Source organism: Ursus arctos, unplaced genomic scaffold (assembly GCF_023065955.2).
Source record: "Ursus arctos isolate Adak ecotype North America unplaced genomic scaffold, UrsArc2.0 scaffold_24, whole genome shotgun sequence".
Taxonomy (NCBI): domain Eukaryota; kingdom Metazoa; phylum Chordata; class Mammalia; order Carnivora; family Ursidae; genus Ursus; species Ursus arctos.
Genome location: NW_026622919.1, coordinates 24,555,776 through 24,574,983, shown reverse-complemented (window position 1 = coordinate 24,574,983; position 19,208 = coordinate 24,555,776). Strand labels below are relative to the sequence as shown.

General features: G+C 62.3%; 1 protein-coding gene across 1 annotated transcript; it reads left to right on the top strand.

Moving 5' to 3' along the window:
• The first annotated feature begins 526 nt into the window (after positions 1-526).
• On the top strand, positions 527-16,928 carry PPP1R9B (protein phosphatase 1 regulatory subunit 9B). Its single transcript, XM_026513123.4, has 10 exons — positions 527-2,409; positions 6,333-6,465; positions 7,741-7,861; positions 9,712-9,816; positions 10,913-11,048; positions 11,675-11,827; positions 11,938-11,991; positions 14,468-14,697; positions 15,032-15,128; positions 15,322-16,928. Exons 1-10 carry the CDS (start codon positions 1,033-1,035, stop codon positions 15,373-15,375), a joined length of 2,460 nt encoding a protein of 819 aa, XP_026368908.2. The 5' UTR covers positions 527-1,032; the 3' UTR covers positions 15,376-16,928.
• The last annotated feature ends 2,280 nt before the right edge of the window (positions 16,929-19,208 follow it).

The following is a 19,208-nucleotide window of genomic DNA, read 5'->3' as shown; positions in this document are numbered from 1 at the left end:
AGGGCCCAGAAATATGAATTTAAAAAATTTTAAAGTGCCCAGCGATTTTGATGCTGATGGTCTTCAACCAGACTAGGGAACTCCCAGGACCTTGAAGGCAACGATCTTTTGCCCCGCCCCCCTAATCTCCCTTCCCATTTGGGGTGGAGAGGGGCCCACGCTGAAACCGCTGGGGCTGGATTGCCTCCCCCAATATTTGGTGGGGCTGTGCTTTTGTGGGTTGTGATAAGCCGCAGTCAGAGGTTGGGATGGAAGGGTTGAAGAGGACAGGCCGGGACCGGGGGTCAGCGTCAGGGGGTCGGAGAGGGACGGGCAGGGGAGGGGATAACATTCGGGAGGAGGGGAAGGGGAGGGCTCACAGACTCCGGCCCCGGAAATCCGATCCCTTTAGGACCCAGAGGTGCCAGTCCCCCAGCGGCGGCGGCGAGAAGGGCAGCCGCTCGGTCTCGGGCAGCCGCCGCTCGGGCAGAGCCAGAGAAAGACCGAGGCTCGGGGCGCGGGGGGGAGGGAGGGAGGGAGGGTGGCGCGGCGGTGGCGGAGCAGCCCGGGCCGGCCGAGCAGCCATGGGCGCCGGGGTGCCGGGCCCCCCGAGAGCCGAGACCCCCGGCCGGGGTGGGGGACGCCCGGGCTGCCAGCCCCGCTGACACTGCCTCGGACGATGTGAGCCGGCGCCTTCGGCGCTGCTTCGCGGGCAGGGCGCGCGGTCCCACCGGCCCCGGCCGCCGCTTTTCTAATTTGGGTGGGGACGACCGTAGCAGGCCGCTCGGGCTCTGAAAGAGGGGCTGGCTGTCTGTGGCAGCTGGATTGGGGGAGGCGACCCACACAGGGCGCTCGGAGATTTTTTTCCCCCCCTTTTTTTTTCCCCTTAAGCGGGGTTAACTGTTTTTGGCAGCTTGGTTTGGGGGGAGCCTAAAAAAGGCCTTCCGGGGTTTCATTTCTCGGGGGGGAGGGGGCGGTGGTCCCGACTTGGCCAGCCGCCTGTTGGAGGGGGGGAGCGGGAAGCGAGGGGATGCGCCCCCGTCTCCCCCCACCATGATGAAGACGGAGCCGCGGGGGCCCGGGGGTCCCCTCCGGAGCGCCTCCCCGCACCGCAGCGCCTACGAGGCGGGCATCCAGGCGCTGAAGCCGCCCGACGCGCCCGGGCCCGACGAGGCGCCCAAGGCGGCCCACCACAAGAAATATGGCTCCAACGTCCACCGCATCAAAAGTATGTTCCTGCAAATGGGCACGACGGCGGGGCCGCCGGGCGAGGCGGGCGGCGGCGCGGGCCCCACCGAGGCCCCGCGGGCGCCAGAGCGCGGCGTGCGCCTGTCGCTGCCGCGGGCCAGCAGCCTGAACGAGAACGTGGACCACAGCGCCCTGCTCAAGCTGGGCACCAGCGTGTCGGAGCGCGTGAGCCGCTTCGACTCCAAGCCCGCGCCCTCGGCGCATCCCGCGCCGCCGCCGCACCCGCCGTCCCGGCTGCAGGAGACGCGGAAGCTGTTCGAACGGAGCGTCCCGGCGGCCGCGGGCGGCGACAAGGAGGCCGCGGCGCGGCGGCTGCTGAGGCAGGAGCGCGCCGGCCTGCAGGACCGGAAGCTGGACGTCGTGGTGCGCTTCAACGGCAGCACCGAGGCGCTGGACAAGCTGGACGCCGACGCCGTGTCGCCGACGGTCAGCCAGCTCAGCGCCGTCTTCGAGAAGGCCGACTCGAGGACCGGCCTCCACCGTGGGCCCGGGCTCCCCAGGGCCGCGGCCGCCGGGGCTCCCCAGGTCAACTCGAAGCTGGTCAGTAAGCGGTCCCGGGTGTTCCAGCCGCCGCCGCCGCCGCCGCCCGCCCCGTCGGGGGATGCGCCGGCCGAGAAGGATCGCGGCCCCGGAGGGCAGCAGCCTCCGCAGCACCGAGTGGCCCCTGCCCGGCCGCCCCCCAAGCCCCGGGAGGTGCGGAAGATTAAGCCGGTGGAGGTGGAGGAGAGCGGGGAGTCGGAGGCCGAGGCGGCGCCCGGGGAGGTGATTCAGGCGGAGGTGACGGTCCACGCGGCCCTGGAGAATGGCAGCACCTTGGCAACCACTGCCAGCCCCGCGCCCGAGGAGCAGAAGGCCCAGGCGGCCCCTGAGGAGACCACGGCGACCGTGGCGGCGCCTGAAAGAGGGGTGGGCAACGGCCGGGCCCCGGACGTGGCCCCCGAGGAGGCGGATGAGTCCAAGAAGGAGGACTTTTCGGAGGCTGACTTGGTGGACGTGAGCGCCTACAGTGGGCTGGGGGAGGACTCTGGGGGCAGTGCCCTGGAGGAGGACGACGAAGAAGACGAGGAGGATGGGGAGCCCCCCTACGAGCCCGAGTCGGGGTGCGTGGAGATCCCGGGGCTGTCGGAGGAAGAGGACCCGGCCCCGAGCCGGAAGATCCATTTCAGCACGGCGCCCATCCAAGTAAGTGAACCCCCCTCCCCGCCCCCGCGCCGCCCCTGCCACGTGCACGCCGTCGCCCCCGCCTCGCCAGCCGGGTTTGGCAGGCTGAGTCAGCCCCTGCCACCCAGCCCCCTTCCCAGAAGTTACCACCCTGAGGGGGGTGTGGGGGAGTTCCAGCTGTTTGTCAGAGGGGGACGATTTTCAGGCCCGAGAACAGGGCGGCCTGCCCCGACCTGCCCTCAGGTTCCTCTGCCTGCTGCCTCGCCCTGGCTCCGCCGCACCCGCGTCCCGGGACACCTGCTTCCCCTTCCTCTCCCAGGCACTCTTTCTCCGAGGCTGCCTGAGGCTGGGGCTTGGGTGGTGGGAAGGTGTGTGTCCCTGTGTGTGTCCTCAGGAGACCCTCCCCACATTGGTCCTTACTCCACCGAGTGGGGGAGGGGAAAGGTGGGGGAGCTTAGAAACACCCTCTGCGTTCCCCTTAGAGAGGAGGGAGGAGCCAAGAACTTCCTAAAACGAAGGTGTAGGGGACTGCAACCCTCCTCCATCCTGTCTGTAGCCCCCACCCCAAGTTTGCAGAAGTGAAAGAGGGAAGCAGGTCTTTGAGGGTAAGCTGAGCTGGGGCCATGTGACTCGGGGTGGGGGGAAGGCCTGGCGCTGGGGCCCTGTTCCCTGGGGTCTGTGCTGGGCCAGCTGGTGAGGTGGAGGTGTTGGGTACGGCAGGGAGCAGGCCCCTGGCCTGGCCCAGGAGGGGGCTGGGCCTTGGGCAGGGCACAGAAGAGAGGGGTGGGGCCGGGAAAGCCCCCAACATGCCTGGCAGCTGCCCACATGCCTTTGCTCTTGGCTGCTCGGTAGGGCAGACTCCCATGGCCTTGGCAAACTCCAAGTGCTCTTGCCACATTCTCTGGGTATCCTGAAAGACCGGCCGGAGCTGCCCCTTTTGGGGGTCTCAGTCCCCCCATCCCCGCCACCACTCTTGGTGATTAGTCTGTGGCTTGTGCCAGTGCCTGGAGATCCTCAGAAAGTGCTGTTGGGGTGGTGGGGACATCCCCGGGAAGAATTAAGAGCCCTAGGTCACCCCTGCTTCCTGCCACCCTCCCATTTTGGCTGGCACATCCAGCCTAGATGGCCCTTTCTCAGTGCCCCAGGCTCAGCTGTGCCCAGCACTGGTCTGCTGGAGGGGGCTGTCCTGGCCCTGGACTCTCCCAGGCCTGGACCCTGCCTTTACCTCTCCCCAGCCAAGCTCTCGTCCGTTTGCGCAAAGTTTCCATAACTGCTCCTGGACACTGAGGCTGCCCGCGATTCCTCCCAGCCCTCCTAGAAAATCAGCAGCTGCCCCCCCCCCCCTGCCTCAACCCCAGCCAAGTCCTGAAAGGTGCTACTCCTGCCAGGCCAGCCCTCCCCGTTCTGGGGCTGCAACCTCATAAGTCCTTTCTCCACCCTCCCTATCCTGAGGGTCATGGGATCCTGGATGGAATGGAGGATGAGGGTGTTTCTTGGGACCCGAGGAGGAGGTGGGGACCCCCCCCCATCACCAGTTCTCTGAGCGGCCTGATCCAGAGATGGAGTTTGGTCTTTCAGTCCGGGGCCTCTGACTTTCTATATTTGACACCTTACCCTGATTTTGGGTAAAAAATAGCGCACGATTTGGAGCAGTGCTCCCCAGCTCCCTGGGGACTTGCTCACAGAAGCGTGGGAGCCAGTGGTCTGTGGTGCCGCCTTGGTGTGTCTGACTTTTGACCTTGCTGGGGATTTCCTCCTCCCAACCGTGGACGGACGGTGGGTCCCCGTTGTTGCCCCTCCCTGCCTCCATCCTGCATTGACACCGATTCCCAGGTCTTGTGCCCTGCGGATGACCCAGTTGTTGCCTTTATGGAGGCTTCTGCTGAGGACAGAGAGCCCAGTTGCATGTTGTCACTTGGGGCAGGGGACTGGGCCCAAGCCGCTGATAGGCTGGGCACATCGTGGTGGGCAATGTGAGGGGTGGTCTGGGGCCTCTGAGCCCGAGGCCTGGGTTTCCTGCAGGGGGCAGGATTTGATCAGCTGAGAAGAGAGGGGAGGGCAAAGCCCAGGGCAGGCTGGGAGGGTGTTTTGGAGGTCACGGTGTGTTCGCTCACTGGCTCCAGCGCTCACGCACACCCATCGGGGAGGGGTTTCGTTGACCCAGACCACCACAAAGACTGAGGGATGAAGGGACCCTGTCCGCTGGAGCAGAGGCTGAGGGTCAGGGGACTCAGATGCAAAAGTGGGCCAAAGCCGATTTGCCAGGCCCAGGGCAGGAGTGCAAGGGGGACAGAGTCACAGGTGACCCACCCACCAGGGCCCAGCTGGGTGCAGTCTCATCCTGCCTTGCCACTGGCTGACCCAGGTGACCTTGGCAGTAGACCTGACATCTTATACTGTGTGCAAACTGGGTGGCCCATCCCTCCAGGGGGCTCGGAGGCCAGTGGCCAGATGTCAGGAGGGCAGTCTGACCACGGCCCGACTGACGATGAGCTGTAAGGGCCCAAGCTTGGACTTCTCTGATGTAGTGAAATCGAGGGCAGGGAGCGAAGTGGCTACGTAAGCCCCTCCCAGCTGCACTTCTCATCCTGTGAAACCCCGCCATGGGAGCGAGGCTCTGGGGTGGGGGGGGAGTGGAGGATGACACTGAGTGAGCCCAAACAAAGGCTGGGACACAAGTGTGTTGCCTGCCAGGGTGCCCCTGGGCCTGCTCCTGGAGGAGAGGGGGCCCTGGCAGGGGCCTCGGGGGACACGGTGCTCCACTCCAGCTGCTCAGGCCTCAGGCCCAGCCGTCTGATAGAGCTGCTCCCATCCTTCCTCGCCCCCGTTTGGCTCCAAGTGGTGCCAACCTGTCACTGTAGGCAATGAAGCATGAACGTGTCATGGTACCCCAAATGGTGCTCATTAACCTCCCACTGGGGGTACCCCACCTGGACCCAGAGTTAGGCTCTCCCACAGAGCCCCTGCCCTAGCCTCTCCGTTCTCTGGAGGAGGGTCAGAATTCCCCTTCTCACTGAGAGACACAGGAAGGAGACAGCAGGGGGGCACAGGGGACAACAAGGTAGGGCTGGCCTTGGAGCCCCTATGCAGGTTGGGTTCACTGGGGACAAAGTCAGAGAGGCTGCCACCTCCCCGAGCTCCTTGCTTTCACCAGGGTCCCGGGTCTCTGGCCTGGGCCTTCTAGTGTGCTGGGGATAGGGGCACACCTCAGAGCTGCTTCTCTGGAGGGAAACTGAGGCCTGGCCATGCAGGCAAGGCCACATGGGCCTGGCGATCTCCCCCATCCACCTTCTGTCACCTGAGAGGAACCTCAAGTAGAGGGTTGCCCTTTCCCCATGGGGGTGGAAGTGGTCCTTCCTGCTTCCCTCCCCCACCCTGGCCTCAACTTTAGGCTCAGGTCAGCTGGGTCCTGGGTGCCCTTCTGTCTTCCTCTGTTCCTCTCTCTCCTCCTCCCTCCCCTGTCCCTGCGTCTCACACCCGCTCCCCCCTCTCTCCCCATCTGGCATCCTCCAGGATCTTCTCCATTCCCACTCCCCTCCTGTGCCCCTCCACTCCTGCTCAGCCTGTTCCTTCCACTCTCCTGCCGTCTGTGTCTGCCCCTGTCTGGCTCTCTGGGTCCCCGTGTTTCTTTCTGCCCCAGTCTGTTGGTCTGTCTCTGACCTGGAGATCTGGCTTCCTGAGTCGGCTGGTTTCTCGGAGGTTGCCCTTCCTTTCTTTCCACAGCAGCCACACTCAACGCCAGTCGGGGCTGTGGGAGGGAATAATGGTGTGGATGGGGCAACCGGGGGCTCGAGCACCAGAAGGGCCTGCCGTCCGAGCGGGGCTCATGTTGGGGCTGGGGAGGCCGGGAGCAGGAGAGGAACGCCGCTGGGCGCTGGGCGCGTGGCGTGGCGGCCCCTGGCCACCAGCTCCGCTCCTGCCTCCGACAAGCGGCCCCTCTGCAGGTGTTCAGTACCTATTCCAACGAGGACTACGACCGGCGCAACGAGGACGTGGACCCCATGGCCGCCTCGGCCGAGTACGAGCTGGAGAAGCGGGTGGAGAGGCTGGAGCTGTTCCCTGTGGAGCTGGAGAAGGGTGAGAGGCCGGGACCAGGCCGCAGGGGGTGGGGGGGGATCTCCTCTCTGGCGCCAGCTGTGCCCTGGGCGCCTGTCGGCACCCCCAGCCACGCGGACTCCAGCAGCCAGAGCCCCTGCCCCGCCCCGGGCCGGCCTCGCTCTGTGCTCCTTCGGGTGCCAGGTCCCCAGGGCCGCTCGGGCGGGGTCCTGGGCTCCGTGTGGGCCGCGCAGTGAGGGAGCAGTCACAGCTCACTGGGTCCTTCCGAGCCGCAGTAGGTGCTGGGCAGGGACGGGAGGGGCCGCTACGACAGCACGTGGACTCAGGTCAGTGGGGTCCCCGAGGAAGTCGAGGAAGTCGTGCTTGCGCTGAGCTCTGAAGATGGGAATTCAGGGGAGGGTGCGGGAAAGAGGAGAGAGGCTTGGCCAGATTCTGACCACGAGGGCGAGCAGGGTATGCAGGGCCTCGTAGACCATGTGGAGGACGCTGTCTATTTTCTAAGATGGACGGGAAACCATGGCAAGGCGTGGCAAAGGTATTCTAGAAAGACCACGTCGGGCTGTGCTGTCATAAGTGGATGGAGAGAGACCACGGTGGTGTGGACAAGACGGTGGCCGCGTGGGAAGTGGGTGTACTCGAGAGATCCTTGGGAGGTAGAGTCTGCAGGATCTGGTGGTTGTTTGCTCTGGCTGAGACTGTGAGGGGGAGAGAGGAATCCAGGTGACTCCCAGGCCCCGTGAGGGAGTGGCAGACGGGAAGAGCCTGTTTGTGGGGGACGATAAGAGTTCGGGTGTCAGAGGCCCATGAGACAGGAGGGCACAGCTGTGGAGAGGAGAGCAGGAGGTCCTCAGTCACGGAGACTCTAAGTTTGGTTGAATCTGCATAGAGAAGAAGGCCAACCCCATCATGGCTGCTCCCATGCCATTCCACCCCTCCATACCCCTCATCTGTGTCTACAGTAGTCTCTGGCTCCCCACCCCACCCCCCCACTGCACCTGCCCAGGCCACCCTCAGCATGCCCTGTTGCTCATCGTTTCTTTCAAGGGACAAAGGGCTGGGGGTGACCCAGGAGCTTCCTAGTTGGCTTGGCGAGGAGGGGGTGCACAGAACGGTGTCCCTTCCTCAGTTGTGGACATCCCCTAAGCATGGGGACTGCTGCTTGAGATCGAGCCGTGCCCTAGGTGAGGTTGGGGGTTGGGAGGGGCCTCTCACTCTGTCCCCTGCAAGCCCTGGCTGGGACGCTTCACCCCATCCCCACCTTCCAACACCGGCCTGTCGTGACTTTCTGCTCCACAGACTCCGAGGGCCTGGGCATCAGCATCATCGGCATGGGGGCCGGGGCGGACATGGGCCTGGAGAAGCTGGGCATCTTTGTGAAGACGGTGACCGAGGGTGGTGCGGCCCACCGGGATGGCAGGTACCCCCTCCCCCTCCCCCACCTGCTGTCAGCTGCAGGCCAGGCCACTGAGCCGGGATGGGCCCGTCTGTGTGGCACTCAGGTGTTCGTGAAGCCTTAATGTGCCAGGTGCTGGTCTAGGGGGTACAGCAGTGAACAAACCCCATGGGACCCCTGCTCTCATGGTGCTTACGTTCTTTGGGGGGTGGGGAGGGGGCTGCTTGGAGACGTTGTACGTCCTGGTCTTGAGCGTGTGTGGGCCATGGGAGGGAGAGCACGGCCATGGAGTCTGTTCCTGGTGGATACATCTGAGCTTTTTTTTTTTTTCCATTTAGCAAATATCGAGTCCCTGGCTCTGTGGTGGGGCTGGAGCCAGGCCCTGGGGAGTCCGTGATGACTTCCCTTGCCCTCAGGAAGCATGTGGTGTGGTGAGGCAGACAGACATCCAAGGGGGCACGTAGAAAACGTGGGAAAAGTACCGGGTGGCATGAAGGCATAAAAAGCAAGACTTGCTCCCTCTGGATAGCAGGGAAGGCTTCCTGAAGGAAGTGATGTTGGAGCTAGGGCCTGAGGATGAGCAGCAGTTGGTTAGGCCGAGGGAGCAGAATGTGCAAAACGTTCCAGGAAGGGGACTGAATGCGGGCAGGTATGGCCGGAGCCGAGAGAGCAAGGGGGATCCGGGAGTGTGGTGTGCCCGCGAAGGAGGCTGCTCCTTGCGTGTGCGTGTGTGTGAGCATGTGTACCTGTGTTTGGCATCTGAGCCTGGAGGGGTCAGAAGGCTCAGGAGGGCCTCCTGGAGCCCTGGGCAGCCCAGCAACCCCTCTGTGGGCCACTCCGCTGTGTATGTATCATGGGGGGGGGTGCGCAGGGAGGAGTGGGAAGGGCTTTAGGGCATCCCCGGGGTTGTTGGCACTTGGTATCAGGGGTGCCTTGTGGTGGCACCTCCAAACCCAGACCCCCTCCCTGTGACAGAGTGGGTGTCCCTGTAGGGGCTGGCTGACTTTGGGGTCATGGTGCTAGAGCTGGGCTTGCCCCACTCAGGCTGCTTCTGCCTGCTGTGGCCCACGTGGCATGGGGGGGTGGACAAAAGGACAGTGACAGTCCCTCCTCTTTCACTTACCCCCCACCCCCAGTTTGGACTTCCAGAGCCATTCCTGTGGTCACCTGTTGGCTGTCAGCGGCGTGGGGAGTGTGTGCACATGGGAGAGAGGGCCCGCATGTGGGGGGCAAGGGGGCGAGCCGCTCACAACAGGCCATTGCTTCCACTTCGCAGAGGAGCCCTGAGAGAAGGCCTGGAGCTCGCAGGAGGCTGGCAGTGGAGGAAGGAGGTGGCCAGGGGTCCTGCCATCCCCCTTGGCCGGCCAGGCTGGCCCACCCCCATCTCTCTCCTTCTGGGGTGGAGAGCCAGGGCTTCTCCTGCCACACTAGAACGTGGTGGGGGCTGTGGCCCTGGCTTGGGTGCAGCGAGCACAAGAGCGTGCCACGGGGGTCTCAGGCATTTGGGAGAAAATCTGCAGACCCATAAGAGGACTGTGTGTCACCTGTGCTTTGGGTGTGGCTGGTGGCCTTGAGCTCTGTGGGTGTCACACCACTCTGTCCGGTGTGAAGGAGGAGGGGACAAGGGTGTGATTATGACAGGAAGTGTGCTTGGTCCTGCCTGCCTGCATCGGATTTGCTTGCCCGGGTCTCACTGCCCAGTGGCGGGTCTGGCTGATCCCCAACCCTCTGGCCCCATGCATTTTATGCAAGTAGACAAAGTACCAGGACCCAGGCGGGGACTGAGCCTCAGGTTTCTGATGGAGGGAGACCACCACTACCTCCGCTCCAGTTCCCCCCCTGACGGCCCCCCTAACCAATGTGGCCTCTCCTAGGATCCAAGTGAATGATCTCCTGGTGGAGGTGGACGGCACGAGTCTGGTTGGAGTGACCCAGAGCTTTGCAGCCTCCGTGCTCCGGAACACCAAGGGTCGCGTGCGGTAAGGGCCGGCAGGGCCGCGCTGGGTGGGCAAGTGGGAGCAGACAGGAGGCCTGGCCCCCATCCCGCCTCTCTGCCTGCCCGCCTACACCCACGTAAGGTTTCGAGTGGGCCACCTTATAGACGAGCTTCCACGGCCTCCCTGCCTGAAGGAATTGCTGTGCCCATAGCCCTGCCCCATGCCTGCCGTCCTCTCCCAAGCCCCTGAGCGCTGCTGGCCACCGGCGCTCGGGCTTCAAGGCCTGTGCTCTGCTGCGCCTCCAAACTGGCTTCTTAGATTTATTCTCCTTCCCCTGCCTGTCCGTGACTCATTCACTGAACAATCAAGATGTGCAGGGAGAATACCATCCAAATTGGGGTCCCCCCCACCAGGCACTTCATCCTTCCCTCCTCACCGGCTGTGTAATCCTGGGAGGACTCCCCTTCCCGGGCCTGTCAACTGAGGGAACTGGGTTAGAAGCTCCCCCACGTCCTCTCTGGCATAACATGCAGGGACCACTCCCTGCCCTCTCCAAAAGGGGCACTGCCCCCAGGAAAGGGTGGTGGAGAGAAACAGGATGTGGGTGGCCACGGAGAGGAGGGGCTAGTGCCTGGAAGTTCCACTATTTCCTCTCCATCCTAATCTCCACTCACCATCATCCCGCCCCTTCCTGAAGCCTGGGGGCTTGAAGCTCACGCCAGGCCAGACGCCCCTCCGTAGCCCCAGGGCAGGGGAATGGGGAAGCCGGCTGCTGGGATGGGTCAGCCTCGCCATTCCCTGGCCTCGTTTTCTCCCCTGTGGTGGAGGAAGAGCCCCCTGCCGTGGCAGCCCCTGAGCTCCTGTCCCCTGCAGCGCACCAGGGGTTTGGCTGACATCACCCCTCCCCCAAAACTGGCTGCGAGGGTGAGTGGGCCTTCTGGCTGTCCAGGGAAGGAAACCCAAGAAGGGCCCCCAGCTCCCCCATTCATTATTAACACTCCGCAGCCTCTGGACTCAGCCCTCTCATTTCACCTCCCTTGGGAGGGTCTGGGTGTGGAGAGGGGAGCATCAGCTAGGGGGGTGATGGTATCACCCAGTTGAAGACAGAGGCTGGGGGATGACGCTCATGCCCCCGCAGGTTTATGATTGGCCGGGAGCGGCCAGGCGAGCAAAGTGAGGTGGCCCAGCTAATTCAGCAGACCCTGGAACAGGAGCGATGGCAGCGGGAAATGATGGAGCAGAGATACGCCCAGTACGGGGAGGATGACGAGGAGGTAGGGACTCCCGGCCTGGCCGGCAGCATCATCACCCCCTGGTGGCCGGATGGAGCATCACACTCCCTCCTCTGCCTCTGCCGCTTTCCCAGGCCTCCTGAAGGAGGCCAGGACACCTTTCCCTATCCTGGGGGAGTCCCCAGACTGAGGGAGGAGTTGCAGACCCTTCCTTCAAAGAACCCTTAGTCTGATGCAGGAGTCACACTCTGTCTTCAGAGAGCCTTCCTGCTCCGACAAGGAAAATGCACTTCCCTCAAAGAGTCTCCACTCTGTGGGGAAGGCAGAGCCTCTACCCTTAGGGGACCTACTCTGAGGAAGGACGCAGCTCTAGACCTCAGGAGAGCCATAGTGTGAGGGGGAAAGCACAGGCCGTTTCTTCAGGGGTCCCAGTCTCACGAGGGAACCACCTGTGACTTCGGGGGACTCCCCAGGCTGTTGGCCATGCCGCTGGGGTGGCACCGACCATGCCACTGGGGTGGCCTCAGCCTGATGCGGGAGGCATGGCCCACAGCCCCGGGTCGCTCCCAGTCTGACATGGACAGACCGTTGCCGGTCTAAGCCCTGCTCCTCGGGGCTCAGGGAGGCCGAGGTGGGCAGCGTGCACAGCCTCCTTGCCCCCCTCGCAGACAGGAGAATATGCCACTGACGAGGATGAGGAACTGAGCCCCACGTTCCCGGGTGGCGAGATGGCCATCGAGGTGTTCGAGCTGGCGGAAAACGAGGATGCCTTGTCCCCTGTGGACATGGAGCCCGAGAAGCTGGTGCACAAGTTCAAGGAGGTGGGCAGAGGGGGTCCCTGGGGTGGCGGAGGGCAGAGGCGGGCCTTACCCTGCCCCGCCGCACTGCTGACTCCAGCCAGAGCCGAGCACCTGCCTCTCTGCCCCCACAGCTCCAGATCAAGCACGCTGTGACTGAGGCGGAGATCCAGCAGCTGAAAAGGAAGGTAAGAATGTGACGGGGGAGGGGGGAATGAGGGCTGAGGGGATGACCCCCTGGCCTCACACCTGCGGACACTAATACGGAACCGTCACCCATCGCCCACAGGCAGATACAGAACAAGCTACTCTGAGGCAGGGGAGCGTAGTGTTAAAAGCTCGAGCTCTGGACCCCTGTGTGTCACCATCCACTTGCTGCTCTGTGCCTCAGTCTCCTCCCCTCTAGAATGGGATAATAGCGCCAACACTGTACGTTCCATTGTGAGGGTTGAGTGAGATGAGGCATACAAAATCCTTAGCACAGCACCTGACTCCTAAAAGGTGCTAAATAAAAAATCGAGCTATCAGCTACTAGACGGAGTGACACTAGGTCACTCTGGATGTCTTCACATTCTTACTGTCCCACGCCTGTCCTCTGCAAACAGTCCCAGTGATCAGTGTAAGCTCCCCAGGGATACCCACACTGACACATGCCAGCCTGGACCCCAGGCCCACTCACCAGGATCCCTGGGGACATCCACTCTGTGTGAACATGGAGACAGGGGACCCAGGCTTCACCTGACATTACGCCCAGGGGCAGCAGCCTGGATACACAGACTCCCTCTACGCTCGTCTGCTGCGGAACACACAGCACAGCCATCTCTCGGGACATGTGCGTTCTCACGCAGGGCCCGCTGCCGACGCTCCCAGATGGTGACACTCGTGACACACAAACTCGCGTACATATTATGTACTGACACCCACTCAAAGCCCATCGGGTGCCAGCACGCGCGCAGGCATGCTGATACGCAGACTTCATATGAAAAGCCTGCATTGGGCCCCCACTGGGCCTGGACATGAGGCGTCCCAGGGGCCGCGGGGCTTCCGGGGTGGCGGGGGAGAGACTGGCTCGTGGGGGCCACGCGACCATGGAGAGGAGAGGTCACAGCTGAGCCCTGAGGGGCAGGCAGAGTTTAGTGACTGAGGGTGAGGAAGGGCACCCCCCGGGGGAGAGAGGCTGAGCTTGGAGGAGGCCCTCTGGCTGTGGCAGCTGTTCCTGTGGGGACGAGGTGGGAGCTGAGCTGGCCTGCTGGTGGGGGCTGCGGCTGGCAGGGTCCCGCCTCCCCACCAAGGACTCTGGCCTTGGCCCTGCGGCCACATGGGGATTAGAAGGGGGAAAGGCCCCTGCCTACGAGGGCATGAGGGTGGGCAGGACTCGGAGGCTCGCAAAGCAGTGAGAGGCCGTGGCTGTGTCCTGGGGTAAATGGCGGCCAGGGTTGCCCCGAGTGTAGGCGGAGGGCACGGAGACGAAGGGCGGGTTGGAGCTCGTTGCTGAGGGCGAGATGATAGGTCTCGCTGCTGCCGGGTGGAGGCAGAGCACGAAGGCCCAGGGGTCAAGTCAAAGGTCTGTTCGTGCTGTCAATTTGTAGCCGCCTACAGAGTGCCTTCTGTGTGCCCCGCGCTGTTCTAGGCCCTGCAGTGCGCAGAAGCGCATTTGATCCCTGCCCTTGGGCAGCGTAGCGTGCGCACTGATGTCTGTACTGTTATCAACAGACACGCGGTCCTGCAAGAGCACACAGGGTCACTGAGCTCCCAGAGCGGGGGGGAGCCTCAGCCAGCCAGGGGTGTGTGTGCGCGAGGGGGTGCTGCTGGAGGGAATCACGGGCGGCTTCTCGGGGAAAGTGATAGATGGAGCAGAGAGCGGAGGGGTGAGCTAGTGGGAAATAATGGGGCAAGGCGGGGAGGAGGAGGGGACATTCCAGGCAGAGGGAACGGCATGGGCAAAGGCCCTGTGGCAAGAGGGAACGGGGCAAGTCTGAGGGTCTGCAGGAAGGCTTGTGTGGCTGGGGCACAGACAGCAAGTGGCGTTTGCAGCCAAGGAGATTGGAGGGACAGGCAGGGGCTTGAGGCTGAGCGCTGGTGGCAGTGAGATCGTGGAAAGGAGGAATAGGTTTGTGCGGGTGGGGGCAGATTTGGGGCATGGTGCCTGTGAGGAGCTGGGAGACAAGGTAGAAGAGGAGCCAGGATTGTTGAGGAAGCCACAGAGACAGGGGCTGGTCAGCAGGCCCCGAGCTGCAGAGGGGACAGAGAGCGATGGTGACCGTCCCCTGGCCTGCTCTTTTGCCTCTATCATCTTACTGGAGCCCCGTGAGCTTGGCAAGGCAGGGATCAGTCCCATTTCACAGATGGAAGGACTGAGGCCTAAGACAGAAGTTGCCTTGCCCCAGGTCACAGAGTGAGTCAGTGACTAACCTGGGCCTCTTGCTTGCTGGGAGCGTGGCACAGTGTGGGGGCCCTGACTGGGGGCTCTGCGGCTGAGCCCCCACCTCTTCCCTCCAGCTTTTAGTGCTCGGGCTCAGCCAAGGAGAGTTAGCAGTTGGGGGGCAGTGGGCTCCACATCCGCAGGGGTCAGCCAGAGACCGGCCCTGGTGCCAGGACGGGGGCGCTCCTTGGCTCCCTGTGCCGCCCCCCCCCCCAGTCCCTGACTGCTCCTTCCTCCCTCAGCTGCAGAGTCTAGAGCAGGAGAAGGGGCGGTGGCGGGTGGAGAAGGCCCAGCTGGAGCAGAGCGTGGAGGAGAACAAGGAACGCATGGAGAAACTGGAGGGCTACTGGGGCGAGGCCCAGAGCCTGTGCCAGGCTGTGGACGAGCACCTGCGGGAGACCCAGGCCCAGTACCAGGCCCTGGAGCGCAAGTACAGCAAGGCCAAACGCCTCATCAAGGACTACCAGCAGAAGTACGTGCTCAGGGGGCTGGGAGCGGGGAGTCCTGGCCCAGGGAGCACTGAGAGGCTGTTAGTGGCAGCCCCTCCCCACCCCCAGCTGAGCAGGGAGGCAAGGAGCAGAAGTCGGAGGGCTTCATGGTGGAGGTACCTGGGCCCAGAATGACTGGGCACCAGAGCCAGCACAGTCAGGCCCCAGAGGTTTTGGGAAGACCTGGGGCCTCCCAACATCAGGGAGGGACAGAGCTGCCCCGGTGGGGCTGAGGACAGGGCTGAGGGTCCTGAGACTCCTTGGATGGAAGCCAGACTACACACCGATACCCATGGTCTATCCCCTGCTGATCCCTAGGGAGATCGAATTCCTGAAAAAGGAGACCGCACAGCGCCGGGTTCTGGAAGAGTCAGAGCTGGCTAGGAAGGAGGAGATGGACAAGCTCCTGGACAAGGTAGGCCCGGGGGGCCCTGGGGCCTATGGAGGGGGCAGCAGGCAAGCCCCCCTTTCGTACCCCCTCTGTGAATCCTGGAGGGAGAGAGGGAGTCATGCTGCTGGCTCAGGGTCATGTCCCCATTAGGGGGTCAGAAGGGGCAGGGCCCACACTTGGTACGCAGGCCTGACCCCCTCTCCCTTTTGTTTGCCAGATCTCAGAACTGGAAGGAAACCTGCAAACACTGAGGAATTCCAATTCTACTTAACAGGAATCATTCCTTGAGCGGACAATAATGAATCCCCTCCCACTGTCCTCCCTTCCCTGTCCTCAATACTTCACCCCGCCCCCTACCAGCCTGGGGACAGGTGCCCCGACTTCCCCACCCTCCGCCCCACCTCCCCCAGCTTCAGGGACCAGAGGACCTGGGAAGACAGAGGTGGCTGGAAGGACGGCCTCCTTCTTGCCCTGTGGGGCTGAGGCACAGAGGCCAAGGGATGCCGAGGGGTTGGCCTGGGTGGTGGATGGACACAAGGACCTGCAGACCATACTGCCAGACTTTACAACCTCCAGCCTTTGTCTCTGGACTGGAATGGGGCTGGGGGCTCTCCCAGCATCTCACCATCTGGAGGCTGCTCCCTGCCCACGGGGCTCCTAGGTGGCCCCTGGGCCTCTTGACTTGAGAGTCTACCTTCTTGGCCCTTTCCCTGTCCCCCATCATTGTGCTGTCTCTGTTGCATTCTGACCCTCCTGCTGGGAGGGGCTGCCTCCACACCTCCTCCCATCCTGGTCCCCCCCACCCAGGAGGGACAGAGTCCACCCCTGAGCCTGGAGGCTGGGTCTGGCCCTGCACTGATTTCTCATGCATCCTTCGGGAAAAGGGGAGAGTCCAGGACACCTGGTCCCCAGCTCCCCCTTTCCTGGGGCAGCAGCCCTCAATTTTTCCTTGTGCCTCCCCACCCCCAGGTGCCAAATAGCCATAACCTCCTCCTGGAACTGTTCTATGGCCTCGCTGGGCTCCGGGTTTCCTGGCCAAGCCTGGGAATGCCAGGGAGGAGAGAGGTCAGCTTAGGGGGCCTGGCTACAGAGCCCCTGGTCTTAGGCAAGCGGAACATTTCCCACTGGGGAGCCAGGCCCTGCCCTGCCCAGGGCCACACCTGGAAGCCTTGTACTAACATCGCAAATTCAGCCTCACTCCGCCCACACCCACAGTTTTCCAAGGTTTTGACTGGAGGGCAAAATTTTACTACTACTCATCTTTTTGGAGACCAGGGCTGCCCTGCTGGCAGCCTGCTTTCTAAGTGAAATCCTCTTCGTTTCCCCACTTGAACCCCAAATTGGGGCTTGGACCAAGGGAGGTGAGACCCCCCCCCCCTCGGGGCCCCTCCCCTTTCAGGATCCATCTCTCATTTTGCCTCCTCCTCCTGCCCCTGCCCCAGACTGGACTTTTGTTCATTTTTTAAAAACAGCCCCCATCACATCCGTTTGGGCTTCTCGTCCCCTGTAAATAGACCACGCCATCGATCAGTATTTCTCGCCCCCCACCCCCGCCCCCAGACGTGCCCCTACCCCCTGAAAGAGCTGGCTGTCTCAGTGCCCGGGCCCACGCACTTCACCTCCTTCGCCGCAGCGGATGGAGGGGGCGGGGCCGGGTGGGCGGGGCCTCGGGGGCGCTTCCGGTTTCTCGGGCCGGCACCGCCCCTGCCCCGCCCCCCCGCAGGACTGCGTCTCTGTATATAATATATATATGTATGTATTGTTCCCGGTTTTGTACGGACCATGCCCTCTGTCAGGTCGTCCCCATAAAAGCAGCCCCCAGAGCCTCGCTGCCTGGTTTCTTGATTCTTGGGGGTGGGACAGGGCTGTCGGTCGGTGCCCCAAGGTCCCTTCTTACCGGTGCTGCCTTGACTGAGGATCCTTCTCGTGGGGATACTATATTCCCGCTTCCAGCAAACTCCCTCTTTGCCACCATTTCCCCCATCAGCACCCATGCTTTTTTATCCATTCCTCTTGGGCAGGGCTGGGGTTTCTAGAGAGTTCCTTAGCCCCGTCGCGTTTCCCCTTTTTAAGAGGCCTCTGACAATTCAGAGAATGGGTTAGATACGATAGGGTGAGGCCAACCGCAGGTCCCTTCCCTGAGAAGTCTAACCTCATGGGGATATGCAGCACCTACTCTCACAAGGGACCCTACCTGAGGTACCAGAAGGATCAGAGGTCTCCTGGGGGTGGGAGGTGACACTCAGAGCAGTTTTGTGCCCGGGGTCCTAGAGAATCTTTCTGTCCTAGAAAATTTAAGTAGCCCTAGCCCCCTGCCCTACGCCAGCATGTCTGGTTGCTAACTCACCAGCGCTAATAGAATGGGTCTGGCAGTCCAGATGCCAGGGTTCTAAGGACAAGATGTGGTGACGTCCCAGAGAACAGAGACAGCAGGGAGGGGTAGGGCCAAGGCTTGGCCAGTCCCTGATGCCAGCCTTGCCTTGCTCGGGGTGCTGGGGTGCGTATGTGTGAGATAACAGAGGCACAAGGCACTTGGGCTCAGTGGCTGGGCCCCCAAGGGGATTCTCACATTCCCCTTTGCCCAAAGGAATGAAGTCCCAAACATCGGGGCACTTCAAGGTCACTGATAGGTCCCTGACAGCACCTGAGATGACTGGACTCTACCAGAACTCCAGGTGGCAGTCAGCCCCTGAGGCAGCCCCTCCCTTGAGCATGGTTTTGTCACGCAAGTCTCATGTCAAGCCAAATTCAGGCTTCCCACTTTCGAGAGGAAGCTCTCAAAAACCCTAGTTCTACACCGCAGGGCTGGAGAGCACCCGTCCAGCCTGCCGCCCACTTGGAGAGCACCTGGAAACCCGGGCATGGTGACCATGCCTCTCAAGGCATCTTCTCTGGGGGGATCATCCTTGGGACGCTTCTGGGAAGAAAGATCCAGGTGGCTGAATCCCAGTATCGGAGACCACCAAACCACAAGGCCACGGGTCATGGCTCCAGAGACAGAGGTCCCTGAGGCCCCACTCAAGAAACCTAGCCAAGAACTTCCAAGAAGTGACGTGGCCCAACCAACCTGGGTGGGAAGGCAGATGTGGGGGTTGTGATGGCTTCTGCTGGTCTGACTGTAGCTGTTTCTAGGGTGAGGTCCTGCTGCCCCCCGCCCCCGCATCTGTCCTGTGTATTATGTGAGGGGCCTGCACATCGTATGTTCCAAAAGGTCGGTCAGGTGGTTCCCCGTGTCTAAGCCTGAGCGTGTTGTATGGCGAGGGCTGTTATGTGGGGCTTTGCTTTGAGTTTCTCAGGCCTAAAATGTGATGTGACCATGACCTATGTCCGTGTTTGGGGCTATGTCAAGTGGTCGTGGGCAGGCCTATGTGAGGCTTGTCACCTCAGCCCTGCCCTGTCACTTGCTCCATTCTTAAGAGCTTGAGCAGGTTTGCCCCAACCCCGATACTTGTCACACAGGAGGGAAATCAAGTGAAGGGCATTTTCTGAACTCCCAGGGGCTTAGGCATCACTAGGAACAGGGGCTCCTCCCTGGCCCTATAGCCTAGAAGACACCTTTCCGCAGAACCTGCCCCTGCCCCCCCAGCATTGATGTTACATACCCATGATCTCCCTGTTCCCTGCAGGGCCTATATAACCAACCCCCCCCACTCAGATCTCACCAGATGCCTGAACACCAAGACCCCAGACTTAGCCCTGTAGGATGTCACCCAGAGTCCCCACCAACTCCCCAGATCTCCACACTCTAGCCTGCACTGCATGCCGCCAGCAGATTCTGAAGACACGCAGAGACCCCCAAACTCCCACAGATTTCCTAGGATAACTTCAGCCCTCAAAGCTTATTAATTCAGTCTTCACCCACAGCCCCAAGACCATCCTGGCTCAACATGCCACCTCCCACAGCCCCTTGGAGACCTGTGACTACAGAGACCCCAGCCGACCCTTAGGGAGCTCTATCCCTACAGGCCGCACACCTCCCGGCTGAGCTCTGGACCCCTCTATCCAACCTCACCATTTGCTCTTGAACAAACCATTTTCATTCTTTGAAGTCTCTGTTTTCCCCTCTTAAAATGGGGGTAATAGAAACAACCAGGTTTATTGTAA

Bases quoted from the DNA above. Each gene is read 5' to 3' on its own strand.
- PPP1R9B (XM_026513123.4), top strand. From the start codon at position 1,033: ATGATGAAGACGGAGCCGCGGGGGCCCGGGGGTCCCCTCCGGAGCGCC. The intron at 2,410-6,332 runs GTAAGTGAACCC...GCCCCTCTGCAG, and splicing joins TCAGCACGGCGCCCATCCAA to GTGTTCAGTACCTATTCCAA. The intron at 15,129-15,321 runs GTAGGCCCGGGG...TTTGTTTGCCAG, and splicing joins TGGACAAGCTCCTGGACAAG to ATCTCAGAACTGGAAGGAAA.